The sequence below is a fragment of the Cyprinus carpio genome, chromosome A14 (genome assembly GCF_018340385.1).
Source record: "Cyprinus carpio isolate SPL01 chromosome A14, ASM1834038v1, whole genome shotgun sequence".
Classification (NCBI taxonomy): Eukaryota; Metazoa; Chordata; class Actinopteri; order Cypriniformes; family Cyprinidae; genus Cyprinus; species Cyprinus carpio.
The window spans coordinates 26334508-26350895 of record NC_056585.1 but is presented as its reverse complement, the minus strand read 5'-3'; the positions used below and the strand labels follow the sequence as shown (position 1 = coordinate 26350895).

The following is a 16388-nucleotide window of genomic DNA, read 5'->3' as shown; positions in this document are numbered from 1 at the left end:
TCAGTGGCCACTTTCACACATCAAACTTGGTAAATTACACTCAAATGGACTTTTCTGATCATCAAGTTTTATTTTGTTTACATATCTATCTGGTGTTTTAATATTAAAGGATAAACCATGTGCAGACCCCGCTGAGAATTTTCTCCTCAAAACTATATTGTATACAGTCTAAGATTGGGTTTGAAACCACACGTTTCCTACCAACACAAACATGTAACCAATCAACCCATCAACTTGCAGGATGGGGCTTTTCGTATCATTAGCAAACCATTTCTACCTGAGGTTGTTGATTTCTGGAAGGCGGCTGTCAGAGATGGCAAACAGGAACATGGTTTGTGCAATTACCATTCCAACAAATTCAGACTTGCAGACAACCCAGTATAATTGGCTCTTCCTCTCATTCTTTTGGAATTACAAAGTTGTGTAATGTTTACTTCTTCAGTTAACTGAGTAAAAGTGGAGCAGGTAGTCCGAGCTGATGTGACTGAGTGGAGGCGGGGACTACTTTTTGTGTATAGTAAATGAGGTGAGGATGTAGAGTTAAAGCCATGCACACTGACTTGGTTTTGCACTAATCAATTGTTCCACAAGGTGGCAGCACTGGCCCGTGCCATCGTTTCAGAGTAGAAAACAAAACTAAACAGACCGAACAACAACAGACAATCGCATAGTGTGAGAGGGTTATGAGACAGCAGCAACTTTAGTTTCAAAGAGTACAATGACATTTTCATCAGTCAAAAACCTAGTATACTTTGGGGTTTACATTCAAGCCATTTCAAGGAATGAAGAAATTATTCTTAAATGTGTCATTTTGATGATCAAAGATGATTTATAAGGTACAAAATTAGTGACTGCTGAGGGACTCTAAACACATTGTATCTGCTGTTCACACATACAACAGACAACATGCACACATCAGCTCTAAAATAGCTTTGTGACGTCAATAATTTGAAATGACCTTTAAACGTTAAGGTCATTACCTAAAGGTCTGTTAAACTTTTATCCCAGACAATTTGACAGCGCTGATTTAGAGTTATTTCCAAAAATGCCCTGTTCATAGAAGATCTCTAAGCGTAATTTACTGGTCATTTTCCAGAAAAGGTTGTGTGAAAGCCCCTACTGGAGATGCGTTACTGAAACAAAACTAAAAATCACCAGTATGAACTGTAAGTGTTGCTTGCAATTGCTGACACAATGCTTGGGTGTTCTGTGTGGTTGGTACGAGAGCTTTACTATGTGGTTTGCCCAAGTAAAGTCAGAAGAGCCCATCTCTATGATATTCTGGTCTCTAGATATGACTCAGGTTCCTTCTTCATTGTAAGTCTGTGGGATTTTTATTGTCCAGTTTCCTCAGCATGAGCTGACAAACACACAGAGAAAAGGTTTTGTGTAGATTTGCTTAAAGCAAATGTTTGTCAATGGGATTTCCATTTGAATAAGCTTGCTGTTGTCAACATTTGCAAATATTGGGTGAAACTGACCAGCAAGACAAATGAAGTGGGCACACCACTGCAGATGATTATTATGCCACATCCACTTAAAGCTGGGGTCCATTTGACCGAAATAGGACGCAAGTATCAAGGCTAATTTACAAAATGCAAATGCTTCTTCAGGATGACTGACGGTTGAAGTAATGATGTAGGCCTAGTTTCTGCGGTTTATTCACTGACATCATTTTTTTCCCCCTCTTCGGTCTATTAGCTCATTCTTCAGCATCGAATGCCGTCCGAAATGAAGCCATATCCTCCTCAAAACCAACAGGAAGCAAACTCAAAGCTTTCACTTTTGCTATCTAAAAAAAAAAAAAAAAAATTCAAAGCAGCTCATCACATGACCGTGCTCACCACAGCAATAATCGCTCAGCTCAATGTTCAAGATCTGATTTCATGCATGATGATTTTGCTATTTTGTACAGCAAGCATACTAGAGCACATTTATTACAACAGAGAACCGGCGTTACAAATGAAAGCAGTTACCCGTAATCTAGCTCACAACCCATATGGTGCTCCAACTGTTTTCATGACAGGCGGTTGGATGAATCTAAAGAGAGTCTGTCACGTAGAAAAGAGCCGAGCAGCCGCGCTGAAATCTCCTCAAGGACAGCTGGGTTTAGCTGTAATCTGAACAAGACACATTCAGCAGGTTTTAAAGGCCTTATCTCCATGTGTACAGCAGCTAAAAACCCAAAGATGGCTACAAGTTATCCTAGAATCCAAGCCTACGAGCAGCCCGGTTTCAAGCTGGTGTGAAAGCAAGGGTTTGTCAAGTCTTTCAGACATCATGTCCGTGGCTCGTTGGGAGATCTGATGCGTTTGGTTTTGCTTGGCCCAGCTGGACTACAAATCACGCGGCTATCACAACAATATAGCAACAGGAGGGACAGCAGTCAATGATTTTGCTCCGATCACTCACGTACGCATGGAAAATGTATTTGACGTACAAGGACACAATCTAGCATCGTCTCGAATCACAGGATTTCTATGGCTTCTCTATTATATCAGCCTCATGCCTTTTCCATTTTTTTGTTATAACTAGAAAATGATTTTTGTTTAAATCCAAGATCGTGTTCACACACACACACAAGAGCCATTTCTAGCTGGATAAATTTACTGGATATACTACAAAAAGCAGACATTTCCATGGCCTTTTCAGGATTTTATGAATTTCTTTGAACCTTCTGATGTTGTAAATGGCACCACATTTGAAAGCTTTGTGCCGAAGTGCAAGCAAAGACAAATAGCAGGTTTTTTCACAATGTACACACTATATAGTCTATTCCAGGGGTTTTTGAACTGGGGTCCAGTGGCTGCAAAGGAGTGCAAGGCGCTCTGTATAAATGTTTAGAAAAAAGAAAAGTGCACTTTTTTTTATTTATAAATTATTAAATAATAGTGCTGTAAATTGATTAATCTAATCGCGATTAATCACATCCAAAATAAAGGTTTTTGATTACTTAAAATATGTGTGTGTATATTTATTTTATATACAAACATGCATGTATATATTTAAAAAATATTTACATTTATTAATATATATTTATATTCATATACATTTTATATTATATATAAATATCCAAATTTCTCTTATATTTTTCTTTAATATATACATGCATGTGTGTGTATTTATACACACTACACACGCATATATTATGTAAACAAAAACTTATTTTGGATCCGATTAATCGCAATTAATCGTTGGACAGCAATAATAAATAATAAAAAAATACAATTTAAATACAATTTGATTAAAATAAATAGATAAAAAATAAACTGAATAAATGAACAGGAAAAAAGTATTAAAATAAAAAAAAATCAACAAATGACTAAATACATCTAATAGTACAGTGCTAACATGAGTATAAGAAAAACAATTAACGACATATTTAATAAGTAAAGAAATACACGTTATATTTTAGCATTACAAAAAATCATTTGTTTATACAGTTAAAATAAAACAAGGTCAAATCATTTAAATAAATAATCTATTTTAAACAGCACAATGCTATTCAGCTGCTGCTCCAGAAACAGATCTGCGCAGGATTCGGGTTTCACTTCCCAATTAAACGAAACTGGAGCTATTTTAGGAACCAAGAGCACTCTGTTTTATTTCAGAATGCATGTTTAACATCTCACACGAATATTTATTTCTATTGACAGGATGTGGTTCTGACAGTTACAGGCTGTAAACAATTTCACTCAACTTACAGAAGCGTCTCACTCTTTCTAGCGGAAAAATAAATACATAAAAATACAATCGCAAATCTACTGAAACCTGATGCATCTTTGTCTGTGACCAAAGCAAATCAAACACTCGAAAAAAACAAATTAATGATTCTCACTATTGTAAAACCACTGGTTTTCTGCGCTCTCCTGTTAGCCTCGTAGCTTAGCACTGTCAACATCTAACGTTATTCCTGCTGTCAAGGCACAAAAACAGCGATAAATCCACTATACACGCACTTTACACGAAGGCAGAAATAAACTAAACATGTAAGGCGTAAAACACAAACATCATAACACAACAATACAGAGCGGAAATCGATAACTTGGTGGAAAAAATACAGGATGAATGGCTGTGAGGCGATCCCTCAGCTGGCTAACGCCACTGCTAGCATCCGCTAAAGCCGCTTCTTCTAAAGCATCCACACTTACCAGGTCAAACCGGACGATAAACGACTGCAAACCGAATAATTCCAGTAGTCCTTGGTTCAAAGGAGGCGATATGGATATTAATAATGACAGAGACTAGCTGCAGTGATGGCCTTGCATGGCCAGTGTTACTGTTAAGTAACGTTAGTTGATTCTGTGGAATGGAGACAGTGTTAGTTACACACCCACAGCAGCGATTCCTGAGACACACTGACCACGCCCCTTTCTCTCTCTCTCTCTCTCTCTCTCTCTCTCTCTCTCTCTCTCGCTCTCTCTCAATTCAATTAAATCCAGCTTGTGCTTTAAAATGGTTACAATGCATTGCCAAAGCATAGTGTATACACTGAATCTAGAACAGATATGTCTATTTTACATTATATTTCCACATTATTATTTTTTGCATCTTTGATTAGACAGAAGCAGAGACAGAAATGTTGTAGTTTTTAGTAGTAGCCTACTCATTATAGTAGTTTCGGTGTTTCATCACTGAACTGCAAGGTAAAATACTGCATTAAATACAAAAAGATGCACAAACTATGTTTTAAACGAAATAAAAAACTAAACTCAGCTAATGCAATTCATAACAGCCTAAAAAGCTGTTCTGGCACAACAGAATATTATTTAACATGGAACTTCAGTGCCACCCAGTGTTTGATTCCGCACATGCATCGTATATTATAGACAAGGCCGGGGCAAGTTGTCACGCTTTACTTTACATTTTATTCATTTTTTTTTTTTTGTAAAATCATTTTCTGTATATAAACATATCTTGTTAAACACACGTTGACCTTTGGGGTGAGGAGGTCACACTAAACAGGCTAAGCTGTCCCAGTCCCATTTAACAGCCTACTTTTTTTTTTTTAGCAAAATGTAAACAGTTAAACTAATTTTCACATAACAGAAAAAAAAATAATATAAATAACAGTAACAATGTATCATACCATTGTTTTATACTGTAATCAATAAACTATTTAAATTAATAAATAAATAAAAAATATTATCATTATTTATTTATTTTTTGTTTTTTAGTTGCTATAATAACCCTGATGTCCATAGACTAATCTCAGCATGAGCTCATCACTGTACAACCACTGTATCTATACAATCTAAACTGTTAAACTGTGGCAATTTTGTTCTCTTTTCTTAGGCTACCTATACCACTAAACTATATACAAAACTATGCTATCACACAATTAACTTTCAAATAAACAATTAAGCAATAAAAAAGCAGACTCACACAGTGATTTATTTAAATGTTTATTGCTGTGCTTGAAGATTACATTTCTTGGACTTAAATTGTGTTTGGTGGGTCAGTTCAAACACATAAACATTTCTATTATTTAAATAGTAAAACAACAATTCTGTGATACAATACATAGGCTTCACTAATAAACTCTGAACAAGCTAACAAGCTAAGAACCTATGTGCTTATACATACGATCTGATGTACAAGAAGAGACGAGAAACATTACATTTACCAAAAAGAAAAAACACAGTCATACCAAACAAATAAAAACAATAGCTTACAAAACCTGCACACCTCAAAGAGGAGGCACGTGTAGTTCATAATGTGCTGATAGGAGGGCTGAAATTAAATAAAAAGATTCATTTTAAACACAAGACCCACTGCAGGCCCCAAAGTTCATGTGCTCGACGTGTGGCGGTACATTTCCACCGAAGTATATATGTGTAAATATAAAGTCTGACATGATTTAAATGGTTGATAATATTGAATGCAGCTTTGTCTCTTTCACTTCAAAATCCAAATGTAATAAGTGAATAAGTAAAAAAAAAAATTCCTCCGGCACTTTTGGGCAGATCAATGCGAAACAAGTTTTTGAAAATGATTGTGAGGAAAAATATTTTGCCTTCTTTTACCAGCTGAATGTTGGCATATTTACCCATCCTCGATATTTCTGTTCTTTTGTACAGTGACAACTCTAAGATCTACTTTGACACTTGCGGATAGTAGTTTATAAACCGGACAGTATCCAAATCTAAGTGTCAGGACCCCACGACACAACGAATCAGACCGAGAACTGCTGCTTCAGAAAACATTACACGTTGCAAAAATGTAATGATCACTTCTTACAGATGGTGCTGATTCACAGGGATTTTCTCTGCCATAACTGCACATCTGGCTCATAATTACATTGTATAGGAAACATTTTTGTATGACTATAAATTATTCCACATTAATAGAACTTAATAAAATGTCTGGTGTGCTTTATAAGCTTGTCTGTGTATATGCTTTGTCATGCTTTAAAAAATTGGTCCTCTGGTCTTCCCCAGTTCACTGGTGGTGCTGTGCGTCCCGCAATGTTTTCAGCCTTGTGCATAAAGAAGAGCGTTTAGGCCTCATACACCCTACAAAGGGACAAAAACAATTAATTATTTGTGAGGTTTAATACTGGGCTTTTTTTGTCTGTCTTGCTTGGGTTTATATTGACACCTAGTGGTGTCCAGTTATTTGAGTGCACATGCAGCATGAAACAGAAATAGTGATGTTTTTTTCTTTCTTGTTGTGACATATCTGAGGTGAGACATATCAAGTCGGCGGGATTTTATTTGATTTATTAGGAATTGATTGGATTGCTGTTGTAGATGAGGGAAAGTTAAGGTTTTTGATTAAAAATTGTGAGGGGACAGGAATTAAAAATGTGCATGGTTTAATCATTTATAATAGACACTGCAACATTCCCTAAAAAATAAATTTCGATTTCATGGTGACATTAAATCTGTAATTTTTCTAGAGTATTATTAAATTCCTTTTTAAGACTGTATGACCTCATCTATTACTCATTCTACTCAGGGTTTCTGCAGGTTTCATCAATGTAAATTTAAGACCTTTTTAAGACCAAGTAAAGAAATTTACATTGAATGGAGCACTTGAATGAATACCTCTGCTCTCAACCACTAGAATATAGAAATAACTTCAACGGTTTTGTCATTACATGACAGAAAAATTTTGTCCTTCATCAGTATTTTTCTCTTGGTTTTCAGTGCAAGTGTCTGAAGATTCTTAAATCAAGATCCATTTACTTGAGAAGCCAAAAAAATAAAGTCATGTTTTCTGAGAAATTGATTAAAATGAAGTGAGTTTGATTGTTTACTTTTCATACCCCACTGACAGATATTTGCTCTTGTTTCAAGCATAAAGCCCACTAGATTTTGTTCAAGACATTGATTTAATGATGTTTAGATATTTGTAAAGAAAAATACTGAAGAAGACTTTATGAATTTAAGAGGTTCTGCTCCTTTTAAGATGCAAAAACCTTATTATTGCACACAAAATTAGAGCAGTTTAATCCAACAGAAAATGTTTTTTTTCCTCCTTTTTTTAACTATGTTTTACTTTTCAGCTGACATTGCAAATCGCTCTTACTTTATCAACCAATTCCCAACAACCACAATCATTTTTTATTATTGAATATCTATTGAATTTTTAACTTTGGAAACATGTCAAATTGCATGAATCATTTGGGTTTTGACCTGGGTTTTACGTTCACAGTGCTGGCTGGCAGTTGTTTCTATGTAGTAATGCAGAAGCGATGGAAACGCTACCTGTGTTTGTCCTTCCAGATTTTGAACCACTTGACAAGGTTCTTAGTGCTCTGGAGTCTGGGGTGCAGGCAATACTCTTGCCCTTTGAAACGGGACACATTCTCCATGGTGACACTGTAAACACATGGGAAAAATCACAGGTGAGTGGATGGGAGGAGAAGATGGGTAAATTTAAGTCATTTAAGGGTCATTTAAGCAACAAAGACATTAAGCAGTGATACACTAATACATTTCCTGCATGTCATTAATCATAAAAATGGTGACAATGCTATTTTATAGGTTAATAATGTAACTTTGCACTAAAGATTTGATTAAAATCATCATTCAAATTATATGCAGAAGCCAAGGCAGAAATGGACAAATCCTGACAAATCTTTATTTCGGAGTTATTTTTAGGGTGAATCGTCACGACTGCAGACTGGTAATCAAATACAAATTCAAAGCAGAATTCAATACCACAGCTTATTTTGCCTATTAAGAAGATATTTACCACGTCGCTGGAATCTCACCAAGAACGCCTATATTCTCTTATTTTGATTTTCACTTTATTATTCACCTGCGCAGCCAAAAGAACATGTTTGTTGACTCCAAACTCTTTACTGGCCTCTTAAAGCAGAGCAGGAGCTCTTGTGGGACTGGAGAAGCTTCTAGAATGTTAAACTCACACTCAGAATCCATGAACTGAAGAGAAGGGACACTTTCAGCAGAGTCCTCTGGGTTTGTTTTTCACTGAGGTCAGAGCTCACCAATGCAAATCCAGACAAATGAGCTAAACGTCCAGGGATTACTTACCAAAAAATTTGAGGCTACTAAAAACAACTTTGAGTGAGCCACAAACTGATAGAATTTTTATTCTTATGTAAAATATATTTCTGCACTTCCTATTCAAAATATATAATATAGTATTATTGACAGGTGAAATACATTGTAATCTTCAAATTATCACACATTATCAATTATCAATACAGCACTTGAATTAAGAATATCTGTGCACTTCAAATATAGTGAATTAATCGATACAATTCACATCAGACCAATTTCACTTTAAATCCACAATTCAGAGCAAACATTCTGGATCTAAACTGCATATAGATCACTCTCTTTCTTCATATGTAATAAGCCTATAATACTAAAACATCTTTTGAAAACTTAAATTAAAATCTATCTACGATCATTATAATATTAATTTGAACTTCAGAATATAAACACAACTTTAATATAAACTGATTTTAAGTCTCTAGCGCTGTAAATATGCTGCAATACCTAAAATGACCAGCAGGTGGAACAAAGTGTATGGTAACGTCCATCAAAAAGACAAGCTTTTCACAAACACAAATGTTTGCATCTTACAGCCTTCATAAACACTGTTTGGGCTTCATGCACTGTCACAACATAAACATACTAAATAATTTGAAGTCCATTTTGACTGTACTATCTTCTAAGTGTATCATATGGATCCTAATGGAAAATCCAGCTAAAACGGTTTATGCTGGCAGCTGGTTTAACAAGCTTAATAGCTGATCTAAGATTGTCATTTATAGCCGTTAGATAGTCCAAGATGTATTTGGTGGCCATTACTAGACAGCTACATTCTGGTTAGAGCTGATTAAACGGGTGTGGACTGGACTGAGCTGTTTTATCTAGTAGGGTCTAGGGGCAGCCGACACTTATGAGCTGCAGTATTTTTACAGCACTAAGGATAATCAACAAACATCTCCTAAAGCATGGTTTATTTATTTTTGTTCTTATTCTTATTATAAGACTACTCTATTAAAGCCTACTAGAAATATAGCTGCTCTATAAATATATCATTACTGAGTTGCTATCCAGTTAAAGAACTTACTGCAATTTATAAACACAGTCATAAAAATACACCACACACCAAACACACTTTGCAAAACAAAGATATAATTATTTATTTTTTTCACTCACAATATCATCTTTTCTTGGCAGTATGGATGTTTAGGCTTGATCTCCAGCTTCTGTACATCTTTGTACCGGATCTTCGGGCCTTTTCTCGTGCATCTGCACTTATACGCTAAGAAATGGATAAAAGGCACAGTTTAGTCTGGAGAAAGATCTCACAAAAACTGGCAAGAGATTTCCAATTCATGTTGCACCCAAACGAAAGTTATATTTGAATAGAAAAGATAGAAATAGAAAGAAGTCGCAGCTGCATAAAGAAAATCTAAAATAAAAAGCCAATGTGAATGTGTACCCAATTAATTTATTTAATAAAACAGCATTATAGAAAATGAAGCTTATATGCATAAATGTTATTTGCATTTACATGCATTAGCATAATTTAAGTGTTAATTTAAATGTCATTTAAAAAAAAAATAGCAAAGGACAAGGAGCTATTATAAATGTAAATATGCATAATAGCTTTGTTTTCTGATTTTAGCATTGTGACCAGACAATGACTTTCACTACTGTATTAACTGACAATTTATTTGTTTACTTTTTGCATTAAAGTAATGGGGTAAATTCTGATCAGGTTAATTTTTTTTAGTGAAAATATTTTGTTGTGAAATATGCCATGGCCATCTACAGATGCTTTCTGACACGTACCAGCATTTTCTAACTTTTAAACGCTTTTAAAATGAACTGACAACGAGGTTGTACAGAAAATCAGCAAACAGCGCAGCAGACTGGCGTGGTGATTCATTAAAGTGCCATTTGCTGGTTTCCCTCTGACCATGAGGCAGGTGAGCTGCTGAAAGACGCGTGACCTACATCTAATCCTCATCAATCTTCTCCGCTCCATTCAGCATCATCTCTAAACAGCCTCTCAGGACAGAAGCCAACAAGACTCATCCAGCAACACAAAGAGCCACTATTTACTATCACTGGCCAACTTTTGCCGAATGAACTAGATTGTCTGAGAAGAAGTGGAGATCCTTGACAGTTGGCGCTGTTATTCTGCGTGAAAGTTGAAAAAAAGATCAAATAGAAGAACAAAATCATGCACTCCGGATAAGACTGAAATAACAAAAACGCCAAATTCTGTATTGATAGACGCTTTAACAATGCATATCACCGCGAACTCCATAAAACAACAACAACAACAACATAAAAAAAGTAAATAATAAACATACACACACACACACACACACACTCACTCACCCTCTGTGTTGAGTGAATAAACGGCGATAACCAGCAAAAGCAAAGCGGCTGTACAGCGATTCATCCCCAGTATTTTGTTGAGAAGCTCCAGCAGCCTCTCTGGTCTGTTTGTAGCACTCAAATCCAAAAATCGAGATCCTCACACAGTGTCAGTGTGCTGAGAAACGCGCTCTCTGTCTCTGTGATGTCGGTCGGTAGCAGGTTGAATGTGCTCTCGAGCGCTCTGAGCTTCTATAAACACACGCTCGAGCGCCTCATTGATATGCAGAGCCCGCTGACGCATTAACGGCGGCTGCGTCTCCACACCGAGCGAGCTGCCTACCTAGAAAGCAGGTTTTTTTGGGCCGTGTGCATGCATTCGAGGGTAGGTAGCACTCTAGGTTTTGGCACACGGTCGCCAGAGAATAAGAGATTAAATTGAGTTAAAAAGTTTATTAGGAGAGTCTGCTCGTTGTCAGGGGAGATAATTGCATTGGCTTTTATGCCTCCTGTTAAAGAGTCTCTCTTAATTTGTTCTCCTTGATTCTTGTCCCATGAATAAATAAGGCTCAGTTTAGCAAACTCTTTGTTTTTAAATCTATACAATCTGGACATAATATAGTCTTTAGTAGAGGAGTGCTATCTCAAGAACATCTTAGATTAGAAGTATAAAACATTTTTTGCAGGTTAGGTTTTAAAAAGTCTTTCTGAGACATCAATAAGAAAGAACTAAAATGAGGTAAACCTGGCTGTGAATGAACAATTATTTTTACATCTTGCAGAAATTTTAAAATAGCTTTAATCACATGGTTGTTGGTGAAAATAGTATTAAGTAATACACATAAAAATGTAATACACTCCAAAAAATGTTGGGGGAGCACTGACAGTTGTTTTATTTAACTCAACTATTGTTTAAAAATATGGTTGGCTTAAAATGAAATAAAAAAATCAGACACATAATTACTAGAGGCATCAGCAATAATCAAAAGGTTAACATTTATTAATGAGCAATTAAAAAATATAGCGAAGAGTATTTTATTTCTTATGTGAGCATGAATTCATGAGGACTTCTACATTTGTGAGGTTTAAAAGACATAAGTCAACAATTCTCAAACATTTTGTAGATGCAAATTTTTTATTTGAATATTGCACTTTAGAGACATGCAAAGGGATTTTAGTCAATATAAACAACACTGTGTAAGCTGTTTGCATGTACTGATCTATGCTATTTACTTTCATATATATGTATATATATATATATATATATATATATATATATATATATATAAATATATAATGCTTTATACTTGAATTTGTCATCTTTTTAAAATTTCCTTGTCACTGTGATGAATAAAACTAGCTATTGTTTTCTGCACTGGCACCTAACAGTGTTTGGCTCTGTAAATGATACCCCTGAGAAGACTGTTTCTACTGTTCTACTGTAGTTTCCTCCTCGTGCATGGATGATTGCAATGCATGAAGCGAACCATCTGAGTATCTGTGTCTGCGGACAAAAGCCTCATCCCAGCCGTCATCAGCCATGCCTCAGTCCATTTCATGTCTGTCTGTGGCCCCTCCAACGGTCTGGGTGAACTGAAAAGCATGAAAATCATATGTGAAGCTGCCCTTCATTCTGCCTGACTGGATATAATAGAGACTTAATGGTAACAGACAATGCCAATGCCCCTCTTTAACCCAAATCAGCTACCACTGTCAAGGGCATATATGTTGTCAGTCATACCAAAAACATAGGCAGCTATATATATTTTTTATTGTTACGTCATAATGCTGAGACTGTCCACTGACAGCTACATCAGGCATCAAAGGAAAATAAATCTTGAATATTTTAATCAAATTACTGTTAAGAAAACAATACAAAGAAAAAAAATTGTAGTTGTAAATGAAGATTATCAAGTATGTTTTAGAAGGAAATACTGCATTTAAAATGTTTAATCAATTTGCTATTTGTTGCTGCTTTGATTAATTGTGAAATTTACTAGCAATTTCTAAATGAAAAATGTTCTACAATTTCATCACATAAACGATGAAGATGATCCGCTAATGTTCGCCAACCACAAAGTGTCACAATACATTTTATCTTTATTTTGAACAGTATTTCTACTACTTTATCAATTAAACCATAAAAAAATCTTTCTTGAGTGCTTTGTTTAAGGAGTCTATTTTTTTTTAATTTAAAATACAACCCGCTTTATATTTTAGCAATGACACTCAGTTTTTAGTGTGCTCATCAATACAACATTTTAACTGGTGAATGCCTCTTTATACAGAAGACAGAAGACTCAGCAATAAGCAGGTTACATAAACAAGGAGGCAACATGCATGGTGTTGTGAATGTAAAATAAACATACCCAATTCTAAAGACGGCTTTAATGAATCAAATCTGCCACTTTATGCCACATGCTGGCAACAATGCAAAACACTGATTACTGCGTCACCTTTCTTCAGGTATATGGAAGGACCTGACTGACCCTCCACAATACGTAACTCATTCCAGGCAAGCATATTGGAGCAATTACTCTTGGTATGTCTATAAGACCCGTCTAAACCAAACGCCATTTTTGACATACAATCCTTCCTCCATATCTTTGAGAAATGTTTGTTTGCAAAAGTGATCAGAGACGAGGATTAAGAAAGATTTCTGAGATTGTCACAGCTGATAATGAATGGAATATTGTCTCAGACGTATAATTATTTAGGAAAGGGAGATGCATAGATCTCTGGTTGTGGTTTATTGCGAGTGTTCTGAAAGGGTCGTAGACGGCAGGGAAAAAATGCAATTGCTAAATGCACAAAAACATAAACATAGTAATGTTTGCATGTTAGCAAATTTAACAGCCTTAACAACTGTTAATCGCTTCCCATATCATTCGCTGGCATGAAGGGCTAAGCGTCCAATCAAACTCTACAGTATTTTGGCACATATTCATCTGTCACTGAATAGAAGCCAGCCAAATTAGGCAGACTTGACAAGTTGTGTGATATGCTCTTGTCCTGGAAATCCATTTACAAAAGGTGAAAGAATAGCGACACTTAATACGATTAGTTTAAGACATGTTCACAGTTGTAGGGTTTGGTTTTTTTAATGTTGGGTTTTGTTTGCGATTGCCCTGTTAGTGTGGTTCATTTGAAGAAGCGTGAATGCTGCCATCCGAACCTTGGTGTGCATCGAACAATCAGACTGAGACCTCTGAAAATGTGGGCCTCGGTCCACTTCCGAATGAACTCTGGTGGGGTTTGACTGAAATAAAAATGCAGTGTGGGCCAGAGATATCTAAATAAAACATAAACAGGACATGATGACACAGAATGTTTACGCACACCTGGTTCTTCTCATCATAGATGCTACAGTATGTTGTACTGGTGTCAAAACCACTGTCTCCTTACAGCAGATCTCTCTGTGCAATGGAGAAATTCCTGGCACTGTTTTGACTCCTTGACACATTTTATAAGGGCTTTGTCACTTATCAGCTGGTAAAAATACCACCATATGTACACACATACAACAAATCCATTTAGCCAGGCAAACAGCAGTTTTAGATGTTTGGTAAGTTTGCAAAATATACTTCATAAAAGATGTCCAATCAGGCTGCGAATGTATTCTTATGCCTTTAGTTTTGTATCATTAGATTTGATGTTAAAAATTGAAAGTGTGAACACTAAGCAAAGCAGGACTACATGTATCACTTTCTTTTTTGGTCCGGACCAAAAGAACCAAGAGAACTGAACAATAAGTGTAAACACACTTTTAATAATTTTTTAATACAAACCTATTAATACATTTAATTTTTTTTGAGTTGCGCATTTTACTTTTTGTACTGTGTTGGGCCATGACTACATGTACAGTACATGCTCAAAGGAAAGCATCGTAACATGACAACACGTAAATCTGCACGTCAACAAGCATCAGGCTCCTTGTTTCTTGATCAGGCACGTCTGTGCAGAAGGGTGGTGTTTGTAATTGCACGTAATGATTTTAAGTCAGGTTAGTCACTGGCCTGCAGGCTCTCGGATTGCTCCATGAGAGAACATGCTGGATAATTGCTGTGTAGAATTCCACTGTACAGTGCTATTAACTAAATGTCCTGGAAGAATCATAGGAATGTCTGCTTAAATAAGATGCAAAGGGAAGCCTACATATAGTGCATGAGAATACCTAAACAGGAAACACAGGAGATGCATTTGACTTGCAGTGTCACAAATAATTTGACGCCATAACAGTTTATTTTAGAGAGAACTATTTATATTTTGGTTACAGAATAATTGTCCCCACACTGACATGCAGTATAAACAAAAACAGCTTCAGTACATACAAGAATCCTTTAGAGTCGATCTGTTCAGCATTGCACAAGCTGAGAGGACGGACACATCCAGTCAATTCTGTATACCTCTATCAATATCTGTATTTTTCTCAGAGAGCCTCGGTTTGGCCGGGTTTCAGTAAGTAAATAAATGTGATGAGAACACTAATCGCTAATAATGTTATATAACACCGTCTTTGGAGCTGCTGTTCTATTCATCACACATCTGTGGTGGATTTGACATCTTCTTATTATTCAGGACAGGTTTGTTGTTGTGCTTATGTAAGGTTATTCATTATAGACCAAATCTAAAAATGGATCTGCATGATCATCAGAGACAGGATAAACAGTGTTTAAGATCCCTTTAATATCATTTGTTCTTCATAAAGCCATCCTTTTCTAAATTTTCTAAATTCCAATAGTCATTTAACAATAACACACAATATATTATAATACAAGTCATAATACATATAATACATTTCTATTAATAATGCAATTTTTCTTGGTGCCGCACACTAGTCAAAGTCATATTTATTTATAATGAACATTTACTTGTACTGGACAATGAAATAAATCAACACATAATATAAAATAGTAATACTACAATAAGACAAAGCACTACACATATAATCTCAAACAATTCAACAAACAAAACAATTTACACTAACTCAAAATTCTATATAGGAAGCCAGGATTTTAATATATAATAGTACAGAAGTATCAAATGCACAATGGTATATCTGTTGCCTCTGGGAAGCAACAAAGAAATGATAATCACCTTTAAACTTTAATCAGGACTGTGCAGTGGAAAGAAGTAATTGCTTTGAAGATTTATGACACCCAGGGGAGAAGTGAAGGAAAAGGTTGTAAATAAAGTGGCACCAAAACTTTTAGAGCTTTAAAGCAACAAATAAATAAATTCTATAATGAACTGATATTAGTAAATATAGGGCAGTTTTCAGAAAATAGTTTTCCTGTTATTTGTGCCAAAAAGGATTCTAGCGACTGCATGTTTTGTCTGCAGGCGAAATTACGATGACTGACAGATTCTTATTTACCATACAGAGATTATAAAATGAAAAGTTTTTAGTTTAACAGTAGCCCTGAGGTACAAATTAATTTCACAACATCATTTATTAGTTAAATTTTAAGACCTTGAGAACCCAAATACAGTTTTTGTCTTCCTCTCATTTAGCGGTAGAAAGTTTTTAGCCATGCAATGCTTAATTGTAACAAAGAAATTGTTTTACTA

At 35.5% G+C, this 16388-nt stretch overlaps 2 protein-coding genes across 4 annotated transcripts in view; both read right to left on the bottom strand.

Annotated features, from left to right (window-relative positions):
- fam13b (family with sequence similarity 13 member B) overlaps nt 1–4348 on the bottom strand; it is a 48048-nt gene extending 43700 nt beyond the window's left edge. For 2 of the 3 annotated variants that reach the window (XM_042770389.1, XM_042770388.1), the window contains exon 1: nt 4152–4346. The gene's annotated coding sequence lies outside the window, so the exon portion shown is untranslated. Of the gene's footprint in view, nt 1–4151 lie in introns of all 3 variants that reach the window. The other variant, XM_042770387.1, reaches the window with a different exon arrangement.
- Nucleotides 4349–5392: 1044 nt separating this feature from the next.
- On the bottom strand, nt 5393–11093 carry cxcl14 (chemokine (C-X-C motif) ligand 14). Its single transcript, XM_019098159.2, has 4 exons — nt 10839–11093; nt 9645–9750; nt 7713–7826; nt 5393–6515 (listed from the first exon to the last, which is right to left on the bottom strand). The coding sequence occupies exons 1-4, from the start codon at nt 10900–10902 to the stop codon at nt 6500–6502; spliced, it is 300 nt and encodes a 99-aa protein (XP_018953704.1). The 5' UTR covers nt 10903–11093; the 3' UTR covers nt 5393–6499.
- Between the last annotated feature and the right edge of the window lie 5295 nt (nt 11094–16388).